This window comes from Halichoerus grypus, chromosome 5, assembly GCF_964656455.1.
Source record: "Halichoerus grypus chromosome 5, mHalGry1.hap1.1, whole genome shotgun sequence".
NCBI classification, from domain to species: Eukaryota; Metazoa; Chordata; class Mammalia; order Carnivora; family Phocidae; genus Halichoerus; species Halichoerus grypus.
This window is the reverse complement of record NC_135716.1, coordinates 148,347,401-148,369,958: the sequence shown is the minus strand read 5'-3', so window position 1 is coordinate 148,369,958 and position 22,558 is coordinate 148,347,401. Positions and strand designations below refer to the sequence as shown.

The 22,558-nt window shown below is 51.6% G+C and overlaps 1 protein-coding gene and 1 long non-coding RNA gene across 4 annotated transcripts; one reads left to right on the top strand and one right to left on the bottom strand.

Annotated features, from left to right (window-relative positions):
- Nucleotides 1-542: 542 nt before the first annotated feature.
- On the bottom strand, nt 543-6,283 carry DMRTA2 (DMRT like family A2). Of its 2 annotated transcripts, none has more exons than XM_036123041.2 (3): nt 5,947-6,283; nt 3,800-4,627; nt 543-2,490 (listed from the first exon to the last, which is right to left on the bottom strand). In XM_036123041.2, exons 2-3 carry the CDS (start codon nt 4,353-4,355, stop codon nt 1,439-1,441), a joined length of 1,608 nt encoding a protein of 535 aa, XP_035978934.2. In that variant the 5' UTR covers nt 4,356-4,627; nt 5,947-6,283; the 3' UTR covers nt 543-1,438. The 2 variants fall into 2 exon arrangements, with proteins under 2 accessions (XP_035978934.2, XP_077929298.1); XM_078073172.1 differs by having other exon boundaries at nt 5,993-6,283.
- A 210-nt stretch (nt 6,284-6,493) lies between these two features.
- Nucleotides 6,494-11,719, top strand: LOC118555147 (uncharacterized). 2 transcript variants are annotated; one of them, XR_004926823.2, is made up of 5 exons: nt 6,494-6,729; nt 7,265-7,414; nt 8,092-8,171; nt 9,401-9,548; nt 9,812-11,719. It is a non-coding gene; the product is annotated as an uncharacterized LOC118555147 (long non-coding RNA). The 2 variants fall into 2 exon arrangements; XR_004926824.2 differs by lacking the exon at nt 8,092-8,171.
- The last annotated feature ends 10,839 nt before the right edge of the window (nt 11,720-22,558 follow it).

The following is a 22,558-nucleotide window of genomic DNA, read 5'->3' as shown; positions in this document are numbered from 1 at the left end:
ATTCCGTAAGAGGCTCTGCCCCAAATCCAGGGATCCTGAGCACTGGCAAGGCGACCCGTCGCGCCCGCGCGCCCAAAACCGGAGTGGGAAGGACGCGCGGTCCCAGAGGCGCAGGGGGCACCGCTCCTCGCGGGGCTCTGAGCCGCGCGCCACTCCCGTCGGCGGGGCCTTTCCCGACGCCAGAGAAAGTTTTCCGGCTCCGCACCCCGAGGGTCGGACACCAGCCGGACTGAAGTCTAGCTGGCACCGTGGGCCCGAACGCGAATTCAAGACCTTTTCAATCCGGCCTACCGAGGAGCAGGACGGGATCCGGTGCTGTTTTCTTAGAAAATAACATTTATTTCTAGCTCATGTCTATGCAAAGGAAAGCACAAAGTGAGCCATTCTCTGCAGCAGCGTTTCCCGCTGCCGTCCCTTCGGGCCGGGGGTTTGGCGAGTCCCGGGAGGCGGGGATGGGCTCTCGGGCGGGCGGTTCTGGCTCAGTCACTCGTTGCTCTGTTCCTGCTTCAGTGCGCACCTTGACCGCATCTTAGGGAGAGATCGGCCGCAGGCAAGAGGGGCGGGTGGGCAGGATTTGTCCCGAGTTTACAATATATTTAATCTATAAAACCTGATAAGTACAATGCGCGCATAGTCTACTTTTTTCCATTTTGTCCTTTTTTTTTGCTTGTTTTTGAATATTTTTCACGTTAATACCGAGGTCACCTACAGATTACAATTAATAACTTAGAATTCCATTTTATAACATTATACACTGGCTTGTATATATATATGTATAGATTATATATAGATTTATACATATATAAAAACTCACACTGCACCAAGGAAACCCATGCTTATTGGCATAAGCAACAGAGAGCGACAAATACCGCAACGAGGAAAGTGCACCTTAGAACTTGTTTCCTTTTTTTTTTTACAATTGATATCGATATATATATATGTGTGTCCCAAAGACTCAACTCAGTGTCAAGAGATTTATACATCCTAAATTTATATTTGTTAGAGCGAATATTTTTTTAAAAATTTTAATAAGGAGAGGGAGACACAGAAGACAGACTCTCGGACTATCCTGCCATCCACTGGAGAGCGGGCGGGTGGGATGAGCACAGGAAAAGGAGAGGCAGGAGCGTGTGCGGCGGCCGCAGCCTCTGAATTCTCAAGAATTCCCGGCCTTTTGAAGGGCTGGAGGAGCCTTGGGGAGGTGGCCAGAGGATGAGGATCAGGACCACGCACCCTCTCTGAGAACACCTGCATCTGTAGTTGCTCCCCCTTTGCTCAGCTCTCTGCCCACCTTCCAAAACAAAACCGAAAATCACCTTTGAGCGAGAACACCCCAGCCGGGGCGCACAGAGCGCCCCGGGCAAAGAAGGACCGGCGGCCCGCGGGATCAAGCCTGGGGTCCCCGTTTGGGGGCGGCCCGGCTGCCGGGCCCCTGGCCCTACTGCTTCTCAGGGGCGCCGTTGACCATAGGCCCGTACAGGCCGCCGCCGTAGGTGGGCTCCTTGTGCACCGCAGCAGCGGCGGCCGAGCGGTCGCGCATGAGGTCGCTGAAGGCGTAGTCCATGGGCGGGCGGAAGCCGAGTGTGGGCACCAGGCCGGCGGTCGAGTAGGGAGCCATGAAGGCCAGGCCACGGCTGTGCGCCGCTGCCGCCGAATAGGCCAGGCGCAGGGGGCTGAGGCCGAGCGGCGCACCCAGCGGGTAGGCGCCTGCGTCGGCGCCGAAGTGACTGGCGTTGGGCTGCAGTGGTGAGAATGCCGAGCGGCTGCTCAGCGAGCCCAGCGCCCCAGGCGCCATGGCGCCGGCCAGCAAAGGTCTGTGGTGCGGAGGAGCGGCGGGGCCGGCCTGCAGCGGCGCGGGCAGCCCCGGCCCCCCGGCAGCGGCGGCGTCGACGCGGCCCGGCCACGCGTCGTCCGCAGCTGCTACTGCACCTACTGCGGCCTTATCAGGGGGCACGGTGGGGCCGAGGCCGGCTGCCAAGCCCCCGCGGTGGTGGTTCAGCACCTGCTCGATGGCCTGCACCACGTCGCCGCCGCAACCCTGCAACACCAGCTCCAGGACGCCTCGCCGGTGGCCCGGGAAGACGCGCGTCAAGATGTCCAGCGGCGTCCGCTGCCGTGGACCCGGGCCCCCCCCCAGCCCGGGAGCGGGAGCGGCCTCTGCCTCTTCTTTGTCGGCCTCGGAACCGGATTCGGAGCCCAAAGGGCTGGCGGAGCCCGGGCTGTCCTCCTCGCCACCGCCTCCCGGGCCTGCACTGCCCGGGCAGCTCCCACCTGCCTCCTTGGAGGCCCGGGCCAGGGGCGACCCCGAGAAGGACTCGCCGTCGCCGTTCTCCGAGCCCGAGCCCGGCCGCACCTCCGGAGAAGATGTCCCGGGCCCCGAGTCCGCGCCGTCGGGTGATAAGGGCTTCCCCGGTGGCGGCTGCGGGCTGCCGGGGCGGCCGGTCTGAAGCAGCGTCTTGGGGAACAGGTCAAACTTCTGTAACTTGGCCTCTAGGAGGGGAGAAAAGGGGATGTGAGGCGTGATTAGGGGCGGGGAGGTGACGGCACCCTCAGCACATCAGCCCTTTGGACCGCAGTTTCCTGAACCTGACGACCCTCATTCACTGGACTCCGGCGCCCCCTCCTTTTTTCTCCGGCATTCCTTACTCTCTGAGCCCCTACAGTTCTGTCTCACTTCCCCTACCCCCCAGGGCGCACTCTTTCTGTACCAGAACCCCAACCACCTGTGCCCTGTAAATTCAATGTCCAGTTCCCCTCTTCCACATCTGTGCCCCAACACCTCCACCCTTATCCTCCTTCCTAGCCGGTCCCTGACCCGGCAAAGTGGCCTGGCCCAGAGTTCAAGCAGGAGACAATATAACTTCCACCTATACCACCTACTGTATAGAGGACCCCACTCCACATCCATCATTCCAAGAGCGAACCCTGCCCTGGGCACCCTCTGGCCCTGGGCAACATAGCTTGTTAGGGAAGGCACCTTGGGTATCTAAGAGATCCCAAGGATTTCTGCAGGCAAAAATAGAGCCCCTATTTCTAATCAACCCTTTCCAAAATTAAAACCTAAGAAGTTCTTTACTCCCAAGATGAGGGCTGAGAGGGCCCGCAATGGCCTCAGCCTTAATTTCTTCCCTCCCTAGAAAAAGGCGAGAAATTCTTGAAGAGGAGGGTGGGGCCAGACGGGGAGTAGGGGGTTAGAAGAGTGGGGATCGAGGGAAGCGAGAGAGCGCCTACTCTTGAGAAAACGGGGACAAGTGGGGAAACAAGCTAGAAAGAAGGAGCAGGCGCAGCGTGCGGTTGTCCGGGGAGCATTAGGAACTGGAGAAAAGGAATCACACGGGGAAAGGAAAGAGGTGTCCCTGCCACCCAGAGAAAGCGGTGCGGTGCGGGGGAGGAGGACTGGGAGAGGGCCGGATTTCTGAAGAGAGCTGGGAAGGAGCAAAGGGAACCACGGCAAGTGGAGAAGAGCAGAACCAAGGTTAAAGGTTCCACGCTGGGGAGACCGAGCCAAGTGAGCAGGGAAGGTGGGACCCGGCCGCGTTTGGGTAGAGGAGATACGATTCCAGCGTCTACATTTGGGCCCGCGGTGAGAGAAAGGGGTGAAGGGCAAATTCTTCAGAAAGGGGAGAAAGAATTTATGTGTTTGTGCCCCAGATCAGGGCCTGGGTGCGCCGCGAACTCTTAGCAGTCGGGCGTTTGGAAGAGGGGATTCCACTCTTTCAGTACCAAGACAAGTCCCTGGGCCGCGTGCCCCCAGGCCCGGTCCCCGCTCCCTTTCCTCCCCGCCCGGCCGCGCGCTCACCTGAGCTCCCCGCGCCCGCTGCGCCGCCTCCGGTCCCCGCGGGCGCTCCCGCTCCCGGCCCCCCGCCGTCGGCGGCGCACACGGAGCCGAAGACCTCGTAGGCAGGTCGCGGCGGGATAATGCCGTTGGCGGCGGCGAGCGCGAGGCCCTCGGCAGTGCCGTAGAGCAGCTGTAGCTCGCGCGCCTCGTTCTCCTCCTGCGCCTGTTGTCGGCGCAGCGCCACCTGCGCCGCCATGACGCGCTGGCGCTCGGCGATGAGCGTGCACTTGGCGCACAGGCAGTCCTTCCAGCGGCAGTAGCGTTTGTGGCCCTTGAGCGCCGACACCACGCCGTGGTTGCGGCAGCGCGCGCACTTGGGGGTCCGCGGGTACTTCTCCGCCGCCCGCAACAACAGCGGCGGCGCTCTTAGCAAGCCGCCCGCCACGCTCACCGGTAGCGACGCGGCCGCCGCCGCCGCCGCTGCCACCGACGCCACAGACGCCACGGGCGGCCCTGTCGCTGTTGCCGCCGCCGTTGCTGCGCCGGGCACGCTAGGCAGCTCGGAGCGCAGCTCCATGGCAGGACCTGGCGTAGAAGACGGTGGGAAGAAGGAAGAGACTTGCGGTGAGGAGCGCACGGTGTGCTAAGCTACAGCGGACCCTCGAGGAGATCAGGCTTAGGGAGGGAAAGTCGCGGAAGTTTGGCTAATGGTTGCCAAATTGCTGGAAGGAGGTACCTTCGGATCCCCCTTGTAAAGCCGAGCTCCCCCACCCTATTCCCACCAGAGCTCTTCTTCTTATATCTGATTTATGCGCTGGGTCTAAGATTTCGTTTGAATCGGTGATTCCGCTGGAAAAAAAAAAAAAAAAGACATAAATTTTGAAAAGTCACTGGTTCAGGTGGATATAACGAGGGTTTGGAAAGGAAAATATTATCCCCCCAAAGTTCAACTTAATTGGGGCGAGACGGGTAGAGAGAAATGTCTGTTTGATGGGACTTGGATTAGAGAGAAAATTTTGACTCAACAGTCAGACTAGATACCAAGAGCAAAACAAAACAAAACAAAATTCGAGGCGAACTGCTCAGTTTTGTGGAAAGGTGAAAAGGAGAGAGCTATCAAAGCACACAAGGCATAGAGTTCAGGGGCTGGGTCTGAAGTTTTTATGCTGGTGGGAGCAGGAGAGTTAGAAAAATCAGGGACAGAAAAGAATAGCTCTAGGAATAGAGTGAAGGCTAGATAACAAAACAAACATCTCAGGAGCAAAGTTAGGCCGTGGGGCCCCAGGGACCCGTGGAAATGTGGGGGCTACAAGTTTCATGGTGCGGGGCCTCCAGAGAATGGTGGAGAAAAATGAGTGTGATGAGTTTAGTAGGAGTGGGGAGAGTTAAAGAGAAAATTAAGCCCAAGAAACTTTGTTTGGTCAGGCAAACACAGCCAGAAGGTTAGCTTGAGGAGTGAGGAAAACAACAAAAAACAGCTGATATGGATGTCTGGGTCCCAGGGTTCACGTGGGGGAGAGAGGTGTGCATGAGAAAAAAATAAAAAACAAAACAAAAAACCCTGCAGGCAAAGGTTGTGGGTGGGGGTGGAGTAAAACCTGTGGCACGATTTTTACCCCTGTCGTCTGGAAGAGTAGTCGGGAAGGAAAAGGTATCTTGCGGAAAGTTAGGTATTCCTGGAGGGAGATCCTTTCCCTGACCGTCTCACACTGCTGTCCCTTCCCCTCCGGCTTTAGGGACAGAATCGTCAGACACGCCCTCCCCATCCTGGGATCCCCCACGGGACCCTATTTGGGTGCAGGTTCTCGAGTTCTGGGCTCGGAATTGGGTTCCTGGGACTTGGACGGCCCAGGAGACAGCACCGAGGCAGGGGAGTCGCCTCTGGAACTGGCTATGGAGTCTCACCTGTGCTGCGGCCCCAGAAGGCCCAAGCAGGCCCAGCCCCGAGCTTCGGTCCCGGGCTCCTCTGGGTCCCCGGGTTCCCGCCAGAGCCCGGGCCAGAGTCCTGGGGTCTCCGCCCCAGTATCCTAGATCCCTTCCCTATTTGAGCTGCCTCTTCCCTCAGGTCCCTGGGCCGCGAAGTCCCTAGGGCCAGCGTGGCCCGGGCCTCGTCAACAGGGCCCTCAGGCCAGGCCGCCTCCCCTGCCCTCCCTGCGTCCCTCAACTACCTGCCTTGGGCTCGGGATCCTCCTCCTCCGCTGGCGCTTCACGCACCTACCAGCTCCGCTCGCGTTGCTGGCGCTCTTGGCCTCTTCCCCCTGCCCCCTGGTCCCTTATCTGACCACGTCACCCTCCTTCAGTCACCATGTCCGAACTTCCGGACCCCCTCAGAACGCTGCGCAGTCCAACCCTTCCGTCGGAAATCCGAGCCAGGGGACCGGTTAGGGACCGGCTGGCTGGAGCCCGCGACCCGGCCCTCGCCGCGCGGCGTCCCCTCGCGGAGCGCGCGGGACGCTGCGCACAGCCGCGCCCCAGTTGCCCGGCGCTGCCAGACTCTCAATGAGCCGCTCGCCTGCTCTATTGTTGCTCCTTAGGGCTCCATTAGACAGAATTGGACAACAATGTGGCGCCTGCCATTGGCCAGGGGAGGCAGACAGCGCTCTGATTGGCCGGGCCCGCGCCCGGGGAGCCCCGCATTCTACAGTGTCCGAAAGATTCGAAACTCCAAAAGCTCTACTGAGTGCCTTCGGGAGGGGAGGGGCGCGCCAGGGAAGGAGTGGAGAAAAGTAGGCTAGGAGGAGCGTTGAAAATACCGTGACAAGTAGTTTCCGTGCGCCCTAGAGCGTGTGAATTGCGCCTAATTACCGTGTCCGGTGCGCCTCTACGTAGCCGTGTGTAACCCCTCCGCGTCTGGGACGCGGGCTTGGCTGCGCCGCTCTCACTGGCCGGGGGCGCTTGGCAAGGCCGAGTTTCCCAAGTGGCCCTGGTGGCCGGGGGCGGGATAGGGGCAGGTGACAATTCAATTACCGCGGTCGGGGTGGGGGTGGAACGGGGACTCGGGGGTGGGGAAGGGAGAGGGTATATGGCATAAATGCCAAGAGGATTTTTCCTGCCTCTTTCCGGCTCTGTTACGGTGTGCTCCCAAGTCCGGTGCGTTTGGGTTAGTTGGGGGCTGTTGTTTTGTTTTTTCCTCCTGCCGCCTTTAAAACACAGGTCCTTCATTTTAAAATTCCCGATATGATAGTCATCAAGAAGGGTAAGTGTGGTTTATGAGGATTTTTTGTTTTTAAAGAGGAGTCCGGAGAGAACTGAGATTGCGCTTCCTGTCGGAGCCCTCCGAGTCCCTTGCGCTCCGCATCTTTCCTCTCCCCACCCCCTAATTCCGTCCCTTTGCCCCCTCTTGCTCTTTCCTCTCCTCACTTCTGCAGCACCTCGATTTCTTTTACGTGGTGGTGGGATTCTTTTTGTCAGTGTTATTTCGAATTAACAAAAAGTTTAATTTTCTTTTTTAAACGAAAGTAAAACGTGACCTCTCTGTTTCCCCAGATCCTCTTGCACGCAGGACGCGCATCCGTCTGTCGGTCCTTCCGGGCCTGAGACAAGGTCGCCACCGACCCCCAGGAGTAGTTTTAACTTTCACCTTCCTCTCCCCTACTGACGTCACGGCCCTGAGGAACAGTTCGATCTGCAGAGGAGGTAACAGGTTTTGGATTTTGTTTCCCTTTTGAATGGCAACATCTGGAATTAATGCTGCAGTCGTCGGGCAGGGTCGCCTTGGGTTTCTCTGTGATTCTCTGTGCCCTTTCTTTCTGTCTTTTCCTCGTTCCAATGTGCCCTCACTCTCATTTTTATTCTCCACTTCTCTCTTTCCTTCAGAGTAAAGAAAATTTGTTTAATTAATGGGAAAAAATGAGTTTTCCAAAACGTTGCTCTCCCTCCACTCCCAACCATGCGTTTCCGTGATGTTCTTTAGAACTTTCAGGGCCACGGGGTTCTAGCCCGCGCCGTCTGGGGCGCGGAGGTACTGGGCGTGCAGACTCGGCCCAGGGGCCTCGGGACGCAGCCCCTTCCCCCTGGCACAACTCGTGGGCCGCACCCCGGCAGCCCAGCCTCTGAACCTGGGGGCTGGCGACTGGAGGAGGAAGGCGCCGAGACAAGCGGGTCCCCCCCTCAGAGCGCGGAGCCTTGCGGGGTTCCTCCTGGATGCCGTCTGGGAGGACCAGGCTGAGGGAGGGAGGGAAAGAGGGGAGAGGGTGGTGTGCGGAAGAGCCGGGTAAAGAGCTTCCAGAAAGCTGACCAGGCCGGCGCCCAAGCGCCCTCCCACCCTGAGTGGAGTCTGTGATGGTAACATAAACCAGGCCCTTCGCTCTTAGAAAATTCCACTCGCTGGAGCCTGAGAAGAATTTGGGAGAGAGCAAGGGGTCAGCTCTGCCGGTCTCCCACGTGGAGTGAGGTAAGGGAGTGAGTCTGGGATAATATGTCCCGCAGGAGTATAAGACCCAGACCGCACCTTACAACACCTTGAGGTTATAAGGTTAAGGAAATCTCTCAGTTAACTGCACCCTGGCAGGAGGATGTGTGGGAGAGAGGGAGGGCTGCGTCTGGATCCCGCACCACCCTGGGCGCCTTCCCCCAGAGCTACATTGGACAAGGTTTTCCAGAAATTGTTTTAAACCCCAAACAAATTGAACAATAGGAATATGCCTAGCTTTTAGAGGGTGGTGGCCCAGGCACTCCTCACTTGAGGCCAGGCCACTGTGGGATTCCAGGACTTCAGCGGAGTGAACCAGGGGGCAGACAAGGGTTCAGCCACAAGGACTTGAGAACCCCAAGCTCTCCCACTAGTGTGTGAGGAACCTCCAGGACATATCCTGAAGCCTAGCCCAATCAGAGAAAACCTGCCCACTCCTAGAGCAGGCTCCTCTTTCCTTGCATTCCCAGCTCAACAGGTCCTGGACCTACATACAACCTTTCTTCTGGGGCACCCGAGGTTGGGAGGTTGGGGTGCTCATGTGAGTGAATGTGTCCCAATGGATAGAGGGAGGCAGAGTAACCGACCTGGGTGGAGGTCACTGCACGCATACCTCCACAGGCCACTCTGGGGTTAGTTCTGATTTGGACTGAGGTCCCCAAGGGGGGGCAGACCAGAGCGGGGTGGCTCCACAGCTGGAAGCGGTAGAGGAAACCTGCCCAGACCGAAGCAGCGGGTCGACCTCCTCCACCTCCTGCACCGGAGTGTGGCTTCACACCTGGGCACACCCCCCGCATGTGGGGCCTCATTCTGCAAAAATCTTGGGTACGTGCTCACACCTGCATGCAGTGACTACCCACAGGGTGCACATACCTCTGACGCTGTCTTCCCACCCAAGAGGACCCGGTCAGAAAGTCTGATTGAATTCACAGGGCTCTCATCATCATGCCCTCATCCTAGAATTTCCACTTAGTACTTGACCTCACACTCAGACGCCCACAGACTCCCTGGTCAGTGACTGAACACTTAGACAGGAGCATATGCTCACGTGTGCCTTCCCTTGTCCCTGGGCCCAGCCCTATTCCAGGGCCCTGAAGTTGGACCCTAGGCGGACAAACCCAGACCACCGGGACGAATGAGGTGGCTGAGAGCAGAAAGCTTATCCTCACACGATCACACACATACACACTCCCTCCCGCATCTCTTCTTAGCTCAGAATCATTTGCTGTGCGGGCGCCTGAGGGTCCCGGATGAGCTCTCCCAACCACGAAAACCCGCCTCCACCCGTGTTCGCTGCCGGCCCCAACCTCCGCCTGGGCAAGGGTGGGGTCCAAAGAGATGGCGCGGTGGAGACCCGGGGTGAGGCTGGAGTTGGGGGCTGAGGGTGCGGTAGGGGGTTGGGGGTGCAGCACGGTGGCGCTGAGTAGGAACATTGCCGGGGGCTCTGATGGGGGACCCGAGAGGCATTGACTTTTGCGCTGTTTGCCCGCGGCCTCGGAGCAAGCAGACGCCATCTGTTTGCCGGCTGCGGCGCGTCCCGTTTAATTACCCTCCCGGCAGCCTAATAGAGATGATATTAAACTAAATCTTTCTGACATTAAAAGTAATTATCCCCAAACCAGTGGCTCCGGGACGGAATCGCCCCTCCTGTCCCCAGCCCTCCCTTGGCCGCTCCAGATTCCGTTAGTTTGGCTGAAACTCTTTACCCGGAATGGGGCGCGAAGAAAAGGGGGAAGGTGCCTTTGGGAGAAGGAGTCTACGCAGGCCGACCCATAACGCTGTTTCCCGCGCAACCACAGACGCACGAACACGCGTGTGGATACACTCACATCTGTACACACACAGACAGACCACGACAACATTTTCCTCCGGATCAGCTCTCGAGCCACGTTAGACTCAGCCGCGTGCACCCCTGGGTGGACAGAGAAGCGCAGCCTGGTTTGCTGTCCCCGCCCCCGAGCCCGCTAAAATGGCCCTTTGACGGGGTCAAAGCCACGGATACGGCCTAGACCAGGCCCAGGGGCCCAGGCACAGTTCTGCAGCCAGATAGACCTCTGCCATCCTGGCGCTTGACTTCTCGGCGCTCTTCCTGCGAGGGGCCCTGCGCCTCGCGCTTTCCCTGCAGGGTCTTAAGTCGCGCCACATTCTGCGAGGCAAGTCCTATTATTCCACTTGACAGGTGAGAAAACAGACTCAGAGAGGTGAGGTGACTGGTCCCCCATCTCACAAGCAGTACGGGACAGAGGAGAATTCGAAACTAGGGGTACCAGGGGAGACCCCTACCCAAGGCCCAAGTTGTGCACGGTTCCAGGCGCGGCCTCCGGCTGGGCGCGGCGGACGGATGGCCCTTCTCCTCACTCTCACCCTCTGGGGCCCGCGGGACCTGCTGGTGCTCAGCCTCTCCTCGGGCCTTTGACTCCCCAGGGGAGAGTGGGCCAGGGAGCCACCTGAAGGCGGGGGAGCGAGGGCACCGGAGCTGAGAGCCCGGCGGGAGCCCCCAACGCGGAGCCCCTGAGCCGGGCCGCAGCGCTCCTTTGGATCAAGCCCGGGAGTCCGCAGGGCGCGTGCGGGAGCGGCGACCGCCCAGTGTCGCCAGGCTTCCTGTCTCCACAACCTTCTGGTTGGGTGCATCTGAGCCTGGAACAAACGCGCTGAGAGTAATGTTCATTGCCCAACTATTTGCTTCTATTTTTGAGCGCCTAATGCATACCACTACCCTGCTAAATGCTTGGTGTGTGCTCCGTTGCTTGGTACCCAGTCCTTGGGGAGGTGTGATGTTCCACGTTTTTTAGGGACAAGTCCTCCGAGGTTCAGCGAGGCGACGTAACTTACCCGAGGTCACAGTGCTGCTGAGCTTCGAGGAAGATGGGAACCTAGATCCCACTCCCACCCAGGCATTTTTCCTTCTCATCTTCAGTTCCAGTCGGGTAGGATCAGTTCGATACCATTCAATTGATAGATCATTCACGAAAACGCGAGAGAAGGGGTCTTTCATTAATTTCATTCATGTTGAGCACCTAGTAAGTGCCAGACCCTGAGGCCCGAAGATTAATCAACTGTGATGGCCCCTTAAAGTGCTCGTTGACCAACCAGGGACACAGTCACCCACCAGTGACCTCACAGTGAGAAACAGGGTTGAGGTGGGAGTGGGGAAAGGAGGGTCAAAGGAGACTTCCTGAAGAATGGGATCCCTGAGGTGAGACGTTAAGTTTCCCAAGTGGAAACATTATTATTGCTTGTTCTGATAAAACATTATAAAACATTTTAGACAGCTCAGCAAAGTATGTTTGGAATTTTTTTTCTGTGTACATACCTTTACAAAAATATGCTTTTTGTTACTTGCGTTTTTACATAAAACCCGATAAACATTTTTTTCATATTAATCAATATATCTACATAAACTTTAAAAATTGCTTAATATTTCCATGTATGGTTGTACCTTTATTTAGCCAGTTTTCCATTGAGAGGTATTTTGCTTGTTTCCAGTTTTTGCTACAATAAACATTACTACAATGAACATTCTTTGTGAATTTGCCTAATTATTTCCTTAGGATAAATTCCTAGAAATAAGATTGATTGGTCAGAGGCTTTTTTTTTTTTTTAAGGCTTTTGATAGCTGCTTGTCAAATAGCCCTCAGGAAAGGTTGTGTCAACGAGCACACTAACAGTAGTGCATCTTGCTGATCTTTTTATTCTTTGCCAATTCAGGCAGGAAAAAAAGAATCTTTTGTCATTGTAATTTGCATTTCCTTACTTATTCCTTAGTTTCTTCTTTATGTGTTAGTCACTCGTGTTTTTTTTTTAAATCTGTGTATATTCTTTGTTTTTTTCTCTCATAAAGTTTCTCCTTTCCTTAATTTGTAATAGCTGTTTATATATTAAAGACAGTAGCATCCTCTTATCTGTAACATATGCTGCATTTCTCCTTTTTTTGGTTTCACCCAGTTTTGTTGTTATACTGCAGTTTTAAACAATTTTATGTAACCAAATCTGTCATTTTTTCTTTATAGATTCGATTTACAGTATCATACCTACCAAGGGTTTTTTAAATCCAACTTTCTGAGAGCATTCGCCTATATTTTCATTATTCACATTTAAATCTTTAGTTCATTTGAAATTAATTTTGGTGGAAGGTGTGAAGGAAGTTTGTAACTTAATTTTTCCCCAAATGATTAGCCAGTTATCACAGCACTACTTAATGATCCACCCTTTCCCCCACTGACCATATGCTATATACTAAATTCTCAGATGGTGTTAGGTCATTTCAACACTTTCTCTTCTAAGGAATGATTTACTTTTGCACCAGCTTCACTCAAAATTTATTGTAGTTCTGCAATGTCTGGGAAGGCAAGCATCTTTCTGATTCCTGATTCTTCTTTTTCAAAATTCTCTTGGCTATTTTGGAAAGAGAGTCTTCTGAAAAAATATTTTAGAATTTTTAAAGCTGGTTCCAAAGGGAAAGTAAAAATTTAAAACCCTTTGGAAATTTTATTTAACTGCCTTTAGAAAGTATTTTGAGGGAGATTATATATCTTCACAATATGGGATATTTCCATCTAGGACACAGTGTGACTTTCATTTATTTATGACTTTTATGTCCCTTTGTAAATTTTGTCATTTTGTTCCTATAGTTGTTTCTTAAGCATAATCTTTGGTATTTTATGTGTCTATTGTGAACAGAATCTTTTCATCCGTCTTTTCCCAACATCTAACTGGTTATAAGAAAGTTACTGATCATAGTATATTTATTTTGAGATTGGCCTCCTTTCTGACCCATTTTAAATGAGTTCTCACAGTCTCCGGTAGCTGAGTTTGGAAGGATCTGGAATTGACTAGGCTGAGGAAGAAAGGGAGGGGCGATTGTGCACATAGGAAATGGGGCAAAGGCCCAAGTGATTTGCAGGCTCTCCTAGGGCTTTGAGGACGATGTGCACACGCAAGGTGGTCTTCTTTGGACCTTCCTTCTCATGGTCTCCACCTCAGAAGAGGGCCTTTGGAAACAGCGATTCCAGAAATCAGCCCCCGGGGCAACGTGCCACCCAGACTCAGAGCCTTCGCAGCGCTGTGTGACCATGGATGAGTCGTCTCCCCGCTGGAATCAGATTGCTTGGAGGACAGCGGCGGCCAGGCCACCGCATGTGGGGAGAGGAGAATGTGAAGATGAAGGGCATCAGGGCGAGGCTCTTGGGCCGGATCAGACTCGGCTTGAGTGCAGTGCCTACCCGTTCTTGAAGTGCGCATCGGGGGTCCCCAGCCCCATACGCCCAGCCTATAAACCCCAGATCACAGACCAAAATGAAGATAAAAGGGGGAGATGGGGCTAGGAGGGAGAGACCTAATCCATCCGCTCAGGCCGCGCGCACACACACACACACTCACCCTTTGGCGTCTTTGGTGTCTTTCCCTCAAAGAGTTCTACTCTGACTTACATCCTCCCCTACACACACCTTCTACTCCCTCTACCCCCCATTTCCTGCTGGGACTGTGCAGTCTCCTTCCAGGCTGTGTATGGTGGGTGAGTTCCAAGCTGCTTGACTGGCTCAGGGCCGGATACTGGTTGGGCAGGAGCCCAACATGTTAACTCTCTTTCCTGGCCGGGTCCCGTGTGAGGGTGGGGAAGCTGGCTGACAAATGGGCTTTTTTTTCTTTTTCTTTTTAACCCCAGTGGGTGGTTCAGACTCCAGGCTTGCAGCAGCACAGATGCAGAGATGCCTCCTCCGGGTGCCCAGGCCCAGGCCAGACAGTTACCTGGAACACTTCTGCTCACCATTTAGGACCCAGCACTCAGGATGCTCTACTGTTTCTTGTCAGAGCCACAGTAGGCAGATGCCAATGCTGCAAGCTCTCTAAGTGCCTCTGCATTTTGCCCTCTCTGAAGCCACACACACACCCATCTTCATGCCCAATTCATATCAGAGGAACTGAGGCATGGAGAGGAAGTGACTTTCCCAGGGTCATACAGCTAGGTGGGAGAGGGATGAGAACTGTTCTTTGCATCTGTAGAAGAGACTGGTTGGAGATTAGCAGGTGGAGTTGAGGCCACATTCCTTACCCCTAGTTCTCAAAACTGACCCCTAGGGACAGGTGTAGGAGGATGAAGGCAGCCCTTCCTTTGGTGTTGGGAGCCTCTTTTCTTGGGGGCTACTTCACTCCCTTCTGAGCATGTACAACCCCCCTTCGCCTGTCAGAACTGTGCTTTCACTGCTGGTCAGGAGTCTCCCACCATCCTTCATGTATCCTTAGCACCCTTGGTCACAGGGCCTGGCTGAGCAGGGCTGTCAGTATGAAAACTGACCTAGGGTGGAGTCCTGCATTTGTCACATTCCCTCCTATGTAAGATGGAAGTAAAAAGAATACTTTCATGGGGTCATTGTGAGGATTCAATAACACAATTCACAGAAAATCCTTCTCAGTGTCTGATGTGTAGTAAACACTCAAGGTATATTGGATATCATTATTTGTTAGCCAGTTGCTGAATGAATGAATTCTTCTCTTTGCCTTATTCCAGAGTGGAAAACTGGTCCCTTCTCAGTATCCTTTTGCCTCCTTTAGAAAAATGACTGGGGAGCTGGGAGCTGATGACAGGAGGTAACTTGAACCATAATCTGAAAACTCCCTCCAGAATCAGAATTCTGATGGATTGTAGTGGTTTAGAGACCTTCTGGCAGGCCTGGGGTGCTCAAGGTCCCAGAGGGACTCAGGGCCATCTCCCTCCTTAGGTCACCTTGCTCACTCCCACCACCCTTTCCAGGGGCTCCATTAATCAGAACATGTTTGCTATAAAGCATAAAGTGAAATTGTGCCAGTAAGAAAGGAGCATTACAGCCCAGAGCCCATCCCCAGCTTCTGGAAGCAACCCCACCTGTCTCCTCAGGGCCTCCACTATTTTGGGCACACCATAGCCCTGCTGGTTCCTTGTGGGACTCCGCAAAGGCAGGGGCTGGGTTCTTTGCCCCCATGGCACAGTACCACTTTTATACCAGAGAACACAGTCTTTCCTTTTGTGTCCATGACCTCCCATAGCATGTAAAAAAACTCATAAAATGCGCTGTTTTTTTTTTTTTTTTTAATATCAAGAACCTGAGGCATGTAGGTGATACTGCACAAGCTAGTTCTTCAGTGATGCTTGGTGTGGTTGAAGGCATGCCAGAATGGAGCCTTGGTCAAGTCATTTCACTGCTCTGGGTCTCAGTTGCTCCATCTGTAGAATGAGGAGAGGTAGACCTGCTATATTTGGAAATGCTCTGAAATGAGAAAAGGACCATGCAGATCCAGGTAGGAAAATGACGATATGTATGTGGGATGCTCCATCCAGCTGGGACCTTGGCACTCACCTCTGGAAATATAGCAAAATTCCTGGCCTCCAAACCTGATTTCCTTTACATGTGTTTCCACTAGACTCCCCCAAACACAGAGAAGTTTCAGTAAGACTCTCCTTGTTGTCAACTCTTCAGAAAAATACTATGCCAGTGTTACCAATGTGTGCCCAAGTAAGGCAGATAACATTTCTAGGGGCCTGGAGACCTCACCCCGGAGAGGCAGTCTTCATTTTGATCCTGTAGGATGCCTACATTTTCTAACTCTCAGATCTCAGATTGTCAGGCTTGGGTAGTGCCATTTATTACAGAATGGACTCTGGCCACAGCCACTAGGTGGTGTTCATCTCTCCCAGAAGTCTATCCAACTGCTCAAACTGGGGGCCTTCTCTGGGTTCCCATGGCTCCTGGAACTTCTCTAGTGTTGACCACATTGTCCTGGAATTGGTGGCCCCATCCCAGCCTGGAGATTCTGGGACAAGGGTAGAGGCTGAGAATCCAGTGTTTAACAAAAAGCCTAAATGATGAATAGATGGAGTCAAAACTGACGCTATCTCCATAAGGCAAAGGGCACTTAAACAGAACTTCAACTAAATGCAGGTCTAATGGGTGCCTGGGTGGCTCAGTCAGTTGAGCGTCTGCCTTCTGCTCAGGCCACGATCCCAGAGTCCTGGGATGGGTCCTGAGTCAGGCTCCCTGCTCAGCAGGGAGTCTGTTTCTCCCTCTTCCTTCTGACCCTCCCCCCTGCTCATGCTCTGCCTCTTTGGCGCGTGTGTGCATGCACTCTCTCTCAGATAAATAAATAAAATCTTAAAAGAAATGAAATAAATGCAGGTCTAATGAAAATGCATGATGGAAAAAAAAGATTTGCTTTGGAGATAGACAGGATATGTTATATAGTTGTTATGAGACTTTGGGCAAATGATTGAACCTCTCTAAGCCTCAGTTTATCAATGTATGAAGCAGGATAGTATGTTCCATCTCATAGGGTAGTTTTGTAGTTCATTCATTCATATAACATTTACTGTCTGTGCCCTGTGCCAGACCCAGGGGCCAGACCTGTCACGGTCCACAGAGGGAGACTTCTGAGCAAATAATCACAATAATAGGATAAGTGCTCTGCTAGGGGCAAACACAGGGATTAGAAGAGGCCCCTAACCTGGCCCTGGGGTTCCATGAGGCTTTCTGGAGGAGGGGTAGTGGAGTGAAGTGGTAATAGCCTGAACTCTGGAGCCAAAACACCTGTGTTTGAATCCTGGCTCCTTGGTTTACTAGCTGTGTGACCTTGGGCAAATTACCTAATCTCTTGTGTCTCAGTTTGCTCACCAATGAAGTGGGGATATTAATAGCTCCTACTTCACAGGGTTGTTGTGAGGAGTGAAGTACTTAGTGCCTGGCATTCAATAAACATGATATAAATGTTCAATATTTATCAAGCACTATATACAGTGCCAGGTCTGTGTGGAAGGATAAAACAACAGATCAGATTGACACAGACCTTACCCTCGTGGGGTTTATACCTTAGGCAAAATCTGAGCTGAGTCTCGAAGCACAAATTGCCTCCTATCTAAGGACAGTTTGAGAAGAGCAGAGGGCAGAGGAAGGAATTCAGGGCTGCTGACATTTCACAGGCAAGCAGAGCAGGAAAACTCTGCAGAGGAGACACAGGGGGATTTTTCAGAGGAGTGGAAGAAAACTAGGGGCGTGCAGTATCCTTGAAAGTGTGTGGGGATTTTTATTCTACGCTCACCTGTGGCTTAGAAGTTACAGCTACTAAAGCAGCTCAGGGCTGGGGCCGGGGATGGGGCTCATCGATAAGGGGAAACAGAGCAGGCGTGAGCGTCGGGCTCAGATCCAGAGTGGATTCTCAGCTCCTCTCTACTAGCTGTGTGTCTCTGGACAGTGACGTCATTTCTCTGAGCCTCAGTTCCCCTAACTGTAATATGAGGATATTAGCAGTAGCGACCTGGCGGAATACTTCTGAGAATGGCGAGGGGGCGACACTGTGCAGGGCTTACCAGGGTACTCAACAGGAATTCCTTTACCCTTTGTCTCTTCTCAGCAGCTCCAGTTGGTTTGTTCCAGCTCCAATTAACTAACTGCTTCAGTAACCACTGGGTGCATGACTGCTACGTGCTGACCCTGGGCTGGCTTGAAATAAACAGGTGATTATGACCTGGTCTCTGTCCTCACAATGTTCCCTGATGAGCAAGGTGTTAGAGATGAAGTCACCACCTGCACACAGACATCATTTCTTTGTTGAAACTCAGTTAACAAAGTCAAAATTTCCTGTGTGCTTACTACGTACTAGTCATTTTGCTAGGCCTTGAGGATAAGAAGTGACTTAGACCCTTTGGAGGGCTCACAGTCTGGGGTGGGGGCAGGAAGAACATACAAGTTCAGAGTTATGATTCAGAGTGGTCCAGCGCTATGTACGGAAAGGGCAGCACAGGGCCAAACATTCTCGCCTAACTTGGAGGGTGTGGGGAGGCTGTAGCAATGGTCAGGGAAACCATTTTGGAGGAAATGAAGTCTAAACTGAAAGCGAAGGATAGAGAGGTGGCAGGAGTCTGGTGGCGACAAAGGGGATAGTGTCCAAGGCCAGAGGTGATACAAAGCTGATGTTTTCAGAAGACTGCAGGTGACTCTGGATGTGTGTTGAGGGCATGGCTGGAGGTAGATGGGAAGGGAGGTAGGGGCCAGATGACAGGAGTTTTAAATGCAAGCTGAGTTTGGATTTTATTTGGAGGGCAATGGTAAGCCTCTGAGGGTATGAAGGCATGGGTGTGGCATATTGAGGCAGGGGTTTTAGAAAGCTCTTTCTGGCAGCTTCGTGGAGACTGGTCTCGAAGAGAGGGACTGGAGAAAGGGAGATCAATTAGGATGTGGTTTTATAGCCCAGGTGAGAGACAACAAAGGTCTGACGGAAGAAATGCCCATGGGATAATGGGTGAAGGAGCAAGGAATGGACTTTGGAGATGTCCAAGAGGTAGAAGCTGCAGGATCCTTCTTAAAATGTTGCATGTGCTTAAAAATAAAAGGCATTGCTTAAAACCTGGCCCCTGACATCTTGGGGAATGAGTCATTTTGGAGAGCTGAATTCTCTATGGAAATGGGGCTTTACCCATTTTTGTATCCACCAACAGTTAAAAAATATTATTGTGATTATTGGAAATGCTTTGGTAAAAGGGCATACTTTTCCTGAAGGTGGTACTGCATTGACATAAACAGCAGGAGCTTTAGAGTCAAAGGTCTGGGTCTCAAACTCTGTTCTGCTCTTTATTAGCTGTGGAGCTTGGGCAAGTCACACTTTACCTCTTTGAGCCTGTTGCTTCAAAATGGGGTCAAGATCACCCATTCGACAGGGTTGTTGTGGGGTTACACGAGGTAATGTATGTAATGTTCTGAGCACAGTACTGGGCACATCCTAAGTGCTCAGCAAGTTAGGTCTCCTCTTCCCTCCTTCCCATGATGCCCCAGGCTTAGCCTCTGACACCAGTAACAGTGATACTGTGCAAGGCTCTTTAACCTTCCCTGGAGGGCCCCAGAGCAGTATTCTTGGACTTCTTGCATCTGCTTTTCACATTTCCTGTGTCCTCCCCCATAAACTGCCACTTGTCATTATCATCACCCACTCTCCTTTCCTTTTGTAATCCTGTGTGAGTTTGTAGACCAGATGATAGCTAACTGCTTTACCTGTTAACTAATTGTTAAATGTTAGTTCATTTAATCTTCACAACCTTATCAACCAAGTACTGTAATTATTTCCATTTTATAGCCCAAATGTGGAGGCACAAGAAGGTGAAGTGACTTCCTGAGGGCACACTACTAGTAAGTGCAGGAGCGGCTTGGACCCAGGCAACATGGCTCCAGAGACCATGCTCTCGGCCACACATTATATCACCTCTCAAAACTGAGAACCACAACTAACAGTGTGCAAACTAAGAGTTAACAGAATGAAGACTGGAGAGCAAGTCTCTTTTATTGGTATTTCCTTTCAGACCACACTTTCAAAATACAGCAGGGAGGAGCTGTAAGGCCATGGCAGTTGTTAGGGGTCATCTTCCAAAGCAGATTATTTGAGATGAGAGAGAAGCACTGAATGCAGACAGAGGTTCAAGGCAAGGAAGCCCAACTGTTGTATCTCCACCCTCCCCCACTTTGGGGGTTGCAGCTTTCATTTAGATAAAAATGTGGCTTGTGAAAAGAATGGGCAGATTCAACTTCCCAAATAGTCTGATGGTGTTTGCATGATGTAAATGGTGGTTCTGAATTTTCTGGCATCAATATTGCCCACTGAGAATCTGATGCATACAGATTTTCCCTTCCAGAAAATTACATTTAGCTTCTTATACACAATTGTGGGGGATGCCAAGACCCATTCTTGGACATGAAATTTAGAGATTCTTTATAGAAGAGCTGTGAACCTGAAAATCAGAGCCTAGGGCTTGAGTCCAGACTCTTGTCCTGACATTCTGTGTGACTTAGGCAAGCACTGCCCTTTGAGCCCGCACTGCAGTGGTCTGGGATGATGAGTGTAGAGGGTGTGGGAAACTGCAAAATGCTACCTGAATGTTATCAAGACACTGAGGTTCAGAGAGGTTACTCACCTTAAGGTCACATAGCTATAAAGTGGCAGAACCAAGGTTCAAACTGGAAGACACTAAAGTCTGTGTGTGTGTGTGTATGTGAGAGAGAGAGAGAGAGAAGAGAAATGAGAGAGAGAGAGAAAAAAAGAGAAAGGAGAGGGAACGAGAAATGAGAGCAAAAGAAAGGAGAGAGAGAGAGATCTCCCTCCAAGAATTTTTAAAAAGATCAAATGAGATAATGCAGGTGAAAGGGTCACACAGATTGTGAAGTGTGATGTGTATGTGATTACTCCTGAACTGAATTTAGGATTCCACGTCCCATCCATCTGTGGGACCCGGGACTGGGTGGATGGGGAGCTGGGAGGGATGGCGGAAGTGTGTTCATCAGTGATGCTGCTCATGGAGACAATGAAGACCCGCTCCCCTATCCAAATGAAGAACTTCTGTGCTTTTGGGGAAATCTGTCAGAGCTCAGCAACATCTTTAAAACCCATCCCTTTGACCAGCATACTCAGGTCAGTATGTGTAGCTTTGGGAGTAGCAATTTTAATGCAAATGCAAACTTACGTTTCTAATGTCACCAAATAAAACTTATAAAAGCCTAAATCCTATTCTCCTACATTAAAAAAAGAAAGATTCCATAAAAGATGTTCTCATCCAATTCAGACTTTGGATGCTTAATTCAGAGATGAACACCTGTGTGTCCCATAAAGCTAGTGGTGCCAGAGCATGGCAACATTTCGAACCAGAAACCTCTCCAAACTACACCTTCTCAGGGTCTGTGGGAAATTGTCAATACTTCCTTAAATCTTCCAACTAATGCTCCAAACATACAACTGATAATCCAAGGAACACAGAGGAATGAGCTGGAATGGAAGTGAGGATGACAGGGAGTCCTGGAACTTCACTGTAAACAGCTGGGCAGAAGAACACGGAGCCCATGTTCTGATTGACTCACTGCATCTGGCAGCTGGGATGTAAAGCCCAAGGAAGTTTAAGGGCAGGAGGAAGAATTGCGAAAGGACATTGCTATTTCTGTGATAGCAGAAGTTACTTAATAACTTCTCCTCTTGTGATAGCAAGTTACTTGATGTTTTTCTTGGAACCTAACTTTATGCAAGTCCCTTTAATGTTGTGCTTATAAAAAAAAGCCCAAAACTGCTTTGGCCTCCGGTTCTGGAGCTCAGTAGACCAGAATGATGTGAGTGAACAGTGACAATTAGCTGAGGCCTTTCCCAGCAATGGGGGCCTATAGGATAGGATTTCATGAGACTGAACTAGGAGAATCTCTCAAGACAGGGTTGAAAAAGGGTGTGTAAACTTCATACACGTTCAAGAAGCATTTAATAACTTTTATGAAATCAGTTTCAGAGTAAAGTCTCTATCACTAGAATACAGAAATGAAGCTGACAGGGCAGAACAGTATGATGAAACCAAACCCAAATCAGATGGAACAGGTTAACCATGAAAGTAAATTCAGAGTCCCGTCTCTCCAACTCCCACCCACACTCTTGCTACTGTTCCTGAGTATGGCCTGAGTTCAGGGCTATAGCTTCTGCATGGCAGCTAAGGTCTACCTGGAAAAAGAAGAATTGGTGCCCTAGTGCATCTGTAGCATTGGAAATGACTGTCTTTGGGTCCACCAGGTTAGGAAGGTAGGTGTGGACAAAAAAAAAAAAAGGAAGGTAGGAGTAGAGCTGAATTCCCCCCATAGTGGGTCTCTTTTCCTTTCAGCCTCCCTGGGAGACCTCTGGAGCAGAGAAGGCCTGACTCTAAGCAGATGTAGCACTATCTTTTAGGAACACATCTCTTACGAGAGAGTGTTCAGGGAGGTCCCTGGTCAGAGCACCAGAGAAAAGACACAGGAGGAATTTTCCTGGCCAATACCCACTTCCAGGCAGAGGGAAAAGGACCAGCCATATCTTAGGCTTCGGTTAGAGTCTTCGGAGAACCCCTTGAATTGGGCCAGGGGAAAAACCCAGCACTTAGACTGTACTTTGGACAAATACAAAATGTCAAAATCAGAATCCCAAACCCTGGGATAGAGACCACAGGTGACATAAAAACAGATATGGAGAAATATTCCAAGACTAAAAAGAAATCATTGGCTGTGAAGGCATCAACAGTGCTTCCATGAACTAAACTTCAAACCCCAAATCCACAGATTAGCAAAAATCTATATTTACTAAATCATTCCCAAATTATTATATGTAGGTTCAGGCAACACATGTCTTCTGAGCTGAGCCCCCAAGTTTGCTCTCTTAAATATATGAGGTCAGAATTTTCAGCCATGAGATCTTTCATTTGAAATGCAAATCTAATATCTAATACTGAAACGTTAAAAGAATGAAATAGTGGAGCAAGGTTTTATAGCAGGGCTCAGAGTCCATGGGGTGACTGATCAGATTTTGGTGATAGACAAGGTGCTTAAAATACGAAGTAACAAGGTCCCAACACACGATGG

Excerpts from the sequence above, each read along its gene's own strand:
- DMRTA2 (XM_036123041.2), bottom strand. The coding sequence starts at position 4,355 with ATGGAGCTGCGCTCCGAGCTGCCTAGCGTGCCCGGCGCAGCAACGGCG. Across the intron at positions 2,491-3,799 it reads AGCGGGCGCGGGGAGCTCAG|AGGCCAAGTTACAGAAGTTT; the intron begins GTGAGCGCGCGG and ends CTCCCCTCCTAG.